The following is a 4,840-nucleotide window of genomic DNA, read 5'->3' as shown; positions in this document are numbered from 1 at the left end:
AAAGTATTTTAGGTTACTTTATTGGTGATTGAAAATTTTCCTCGTTATTTTATTTAGCACAGTTTGTCTGCTTAATACTAGTACATCACATTTGGTATTGATAAGGAATTTACATTATACTATAAGTATTCTGGCAGTAGAAAAGCTGTTTTACGTAAAACTTTTGAATGGTTTGTATGTTGAATTGTTTATATAAAAAGTTGTATAATGTTTGGTTTAGGTTGTATAATTTTAGAATTAGAATATCAAACAAGGACTGTTTTAACTTCCATGTACAAGAATGCAACCAGGGGTGGTTTGGACAAAACTGTGCTTACTCTTGCCATTGTAAAGAAGGTGTTAGGGTTTGTGATACGATTACTGGAAGTTGTGAAGGAGATTGTGAAGCAGGATACATGGGGGAAAACTGCCAAACCTGTAAGTATGATATGATGCAATTGAAAGAACTGCTAATTTCACACCTTACATAGCTTTCGTAACATATATCTTTGTAAAATTTTTGCAACTTTATTGTGCATGTGTCCTGTATGTAGTTAGTGACATTCTTGTAAACCACATGTACAAAGGCTGGAAACTTGTGTCAATCTCTTTTGCCTAAGCCAAAGATTACATACAATAATGATTGCTCAGTAAGTTGATCCTGTTTCTGTTGGCATGCCATCCTTTCAACAGCAGGTACTGAAATTTGTACAAGTTAATATGAGGTGGGTTTTTCTCCTTTATAAATCTCTGTTGGTCATGCGTACTTGAATATGATACACACACACACACATATATATATATATTAAAATGCAGACTGATTTTTAAATAGTTATCTAGAAGATAAAGACTGATAAACATATTAACAGAATTACACTAAAGAGCCATTGCATTTTAAAAACAAAAGCAACTAAACAAATCTTCTTTTCCTTTTTCAGAAAATGGGCTGTAACTTTATTTTTACACTCAAACAAGTACATTCTGTGAGTTAAATATTGTTACATTATTATTAAGATGATAATGTAAAGTCTATATGAACTGTATTTGAAATTTGTTTTGATGACAACTTTAATAGATATCTCAGCTCAATCATATTTTAAATGTATATGAAATCAACAAACAAAGATCTTAGTTGGAGTAAGGATTTGAAGGAAGGACTTGATTAGTTCAAAAATATGATTGGTAATGAATACATAATGAACTAGTGAATGATTGATATAATTAATGGCCGGCATGGCCAGGTGGTTAGGACACTTGACTCACAATCTGAGGGTCGCGGGTTCGAATCCCCATCCCACCAAACATGCTCGCCCTTTCAGCCGTGAGAGCGTTATAATGTGACGGTCAATCCCACTATTCCTTGGCAAAAGAGAAGCCGAAGAGTTGGCAGTGGGTGGTGATGACTAGCTGCCTTCCCTCTAGTCTTACACTGCTAAATCAGGGATGGCTAGTGCAGATAGCCCTCGTGTAGCGTTGCGCGAAATTCAAAGGAAACAAACAATATAATTAATATTCATTTTCATAAAATTCTAACATGTAGAAATAATTACATCTGTTTAAAATTACTGATAACTCACGACATGATGCATATATTTATACAGTATATTGAGCTCTATGAAGTACTGTTGTGAATATATTTAATGGTTTTGTATAAGTGTAAAGTAAGTGATATACATGAGTACTTGATGAGGTATGTGATTAATATAATTTTTGCTTAATCTTTTATTCAACAGGTATTTTTGGTAAGGAATAAAAGTCTCTGAGTACTATTATTTAAAATACATTTTATATATGGGTTGTGACATGAAAGAGGCTCTTTGTAGACTTTAAAATTTACTTTCTTCTTCTCAAGAGATAACTGTATGCCAGAAAAACACTATAGATTAAATTGGTCACGATCACACAAAAGCATATATTAGAAATAATCTAAGCATAGAGCACATTAAACTGAGAGAAAGGCATCTGACTCTACCCCTTTTATGATTATTTGAGGAACTTCTCGAATGTTCAAACAAAATAAGCATTTGAGAGTTTTGTTATTCCCAGGTGGAGCAGGTGGAATGAACCAAAAGTGGTGCAAGTAATCATATTTGAAGAAGACAGGACAATTTTCTGTTGAAACATGTTGTATATTCCACCATCATTATAACTCTTCCTTAATTATGCTTATAAATCGTTGTTTGCCAACCTATTATTAAACTTATTATATCTTTTGTATTTTTGGAGGTAAAATTTCACTTTTCCAGAACTATAAAAGGATGATAGTGCTGTTCTGTTAATGAATTCGTAAATAGAACAATACTGTCATCTTTTCGTAGTAGCGGAAGAAAGAAAATTTACTCCCAAAAATGTAAAATATATATATTAAGTTTTTGTATTTATAATAATTATGTTTTGTTTCATAACCAGGTGTTTAAACAAGTAATAAAAGCTAACTATCCTACTTGTATTGTAAATTTATATCTTTATATTTATCTGAGAAGAAGCATACTTTATCATTGGAAATTCCTTTTGTTGTAGTTTGCCCTAATACTCACTATGGTGTCAATTGTAATAAATCCTGTACATGTAAGAATGGTGGCCACTGTAATCGAATTGATGGAAGCTGTGTATGTGAAGGACGATGGAAGGGAAGCACATGCACAGAAAGTAAGTTGAGTTATAGTTCTTGTCAATCGTATATAAAGAGGACTTATAAAGAATGGGCTGTTGTCATTAGAACTCAGGATCAGAAAGTGTGGTATGAAATAATTAGAACACAAACTTAGTAGTCTAAGATTATGCAGCAGTTATTTCACTAGACGAATTAAAATGGAGTAAGTCTGTTAAACGTTTTTATAAGCAAAGGTAATGGTTTTCATTATACATTGTATATAAGTGAATGTATCAACATGTTAAAAAATAAAACAAATATTAATAAGAATATCAAGGTTTATATTGAAAGTGTGGGGATTTACTTCATTTAAATATTAATGTAAACTTTTGGTTCCTTTGCTGTAGTCTTCGGTGAAAGTCTATTAGTGATTTTGAGAATGAAGCTAAAGACATTTAGTAATAAAAATCATTGAAGTTTCAGTGATTGCTCTTAATTTTATTTTATTTCTAAATCACAAGTGTTAAGATTTATCAATGTGAAAAGTACAAATAGATAAGCTACAGATGTGTGATAAGTAAAAAACATTTCTTTGCTACCTCTTGTCCCACAAACTATATTCTTCAGACAACCATTTGAACCATTTATACATGTTTGACTTCAGAGCTTCATAAATGACAAGTTTTTCTTTTTAATGTATGTATTATTGCTCTGATAAACAATACAATATTATTTTCATTTCTGTTTTTTTATTAAATATCTCGAACTATAAAAATAACTATAAAATAAAACAAAAATGTAAGAAACTGCCTAAATGGCTTTTATGGCATAATAGTAATGTTTTTGTGAACTAGGTTATGCCTCTAAATATGCGTATGACACTCTGAATCTACATATGAATAATAACCCAAAGAGTTATTTTCTCATTCACATCTGTGCAATTCTTGTTAGTGACAGGTTTCCTTTCCATAAAAGTGGATATTGTAGAATTAACATTAAATTTCTGATTCTGTTATAGATAGTCCACAGATTGTTGCAGCCCCTGATGAGGAAGTAAACACTGGACAACCGAAATCTGTTTCTTGTACAGCTGATGCTATTCCTCCTCCATCTATCCAAATCACAACAAGGTAAGTGTCACAGTAGGACTAAATCTTTACTGTAGGACATAGAACTGTGCTTATAAATTACTGTTATAGATAGTTCACAGATTGTTGCAGCTCCTGATGAGGAAGTAAACACTGGACAACCAAAATCTGTTTCTTGTACAGCTGATGCTATTCCTCCTCCATCTATCCAAATCACAACAAGGTGTCACATCAGGACTAAATCTTTACTGTAGGACATAGAACTGTGCTTATAAATTACTGTTATAGATAGTTCACAGATTGTTGTAGCTCCCGATGAGGAAGTAAACACTGGACAATCGATATCTGTTTCTTGTACAGCTGATGCTATTCCTCCTCCATCTATCCAAAGCACAACAAGGTGTCACATCAGGACTAAATCTTTACTGTAGGACATAGAACTGTGCTTATAAATTACTGTTATAGATAGTTCCCAGATTGTTGTAGCTCCCGATGAGGAAGTAAACACTGGACAATCGAAATCTGTTTCTTGTACAGCTGATGCTCTTCCTCCTCCGTCTATCCAAATCACAACAAGGTAAGTGTCATATCGGGACTAACTCTTTACTGTAGGACTTAGAACTTATAAATTATAAACTTATAAATTACTTTTTCAGTAAAATATGGTGAAAGGAAGAATAGATTAAGCAGTTATAATAAGGTGAGAAAACAGTTGTATTAAATATGTTTCAAATAAAAACAATTATAATATATTTTATAAACATACAAAGATGCATAGTTTTGAGCAGTATCAGCTCTGAATAGTATAGCTAGGTCAAATAATTTGAAATACTATGGTATTTACAAGTAAAATTGATTTCTCCCCATATTTGATGTACATGACTGTTTAAGTTAACGTGAGTTATGATTTAGATGGTTTAAATATATTCAACTTGTTAAATTTATTTATTTTTAGAAGTGATAGTTTACCGCAGGTTTGTTTATGTAACTGTGTAGGAATCATATGTTGTGTAGTTGAGCTGTTATGATTCAATGTCATGTTACTCAAATCTTCTGGATTTTTTCATTGCTTTAATTGAGTATTGTTGCATCATAATGTCTAGTAGTGTGTGGAATGTTCGAGACTGCTGTCGTGTGTCTATATATATACACTGAGTGGTCACAAGTAAATAGACACCTA

General features: G+C 31.9%; 1 protein-coding gene across 9 annotated transcripts in view; it reads left to right on the top strand.

The window, feature by feature from the left end:
* The window catches only part of LOC106465348 (tyrosine-protein kinase receptor Tie-1-like), a 112,546-nt gene that overhangs the window by 54,579 nt on the left and 53,127 nt on the right, over positions 1-4,840 (top strand). For all 9 annotated transcript variants that reach the window (XM_022393218.1, XM_022393217.1, XM_022393216.1 and 6 more), the window contains 3 exons: positions 280-417; positions 2,500-2,628; positions 3,591-3,702. In XM_022393218.1, coding sequence (XP_022248926.1) covers positions 280-417; positions 2,500-2,628; positions 3,591-3,702 — 379 coding nt within the window. The remainder of the gene's footprint in view (positions 1-279; positions 418-2,499; positions 2,629-3,590; positions 3,703-4,840) is intronic.

Source organism: Limulus polyphemus, unplaced genomic scaffold (assembly GCF_000517525.1).
Source record: "Limulus polyphemus unplaced genomic scaffold, Limulus_polyphemus-2.1.2 Scaffold1917, whole genome shotgun sequence".
Lineage (NCBI taxonomy): Eukaryota > Metazoa > Arthropoda > Merostomata > Xiphosura > Limulidae > Limulus > Limulus polyphemus.
The sequence above is the reverse complement of the archived record's forward strand: the minus strand, read 5'-3'. Positions and strand labels throughout refer to the sequence as shown.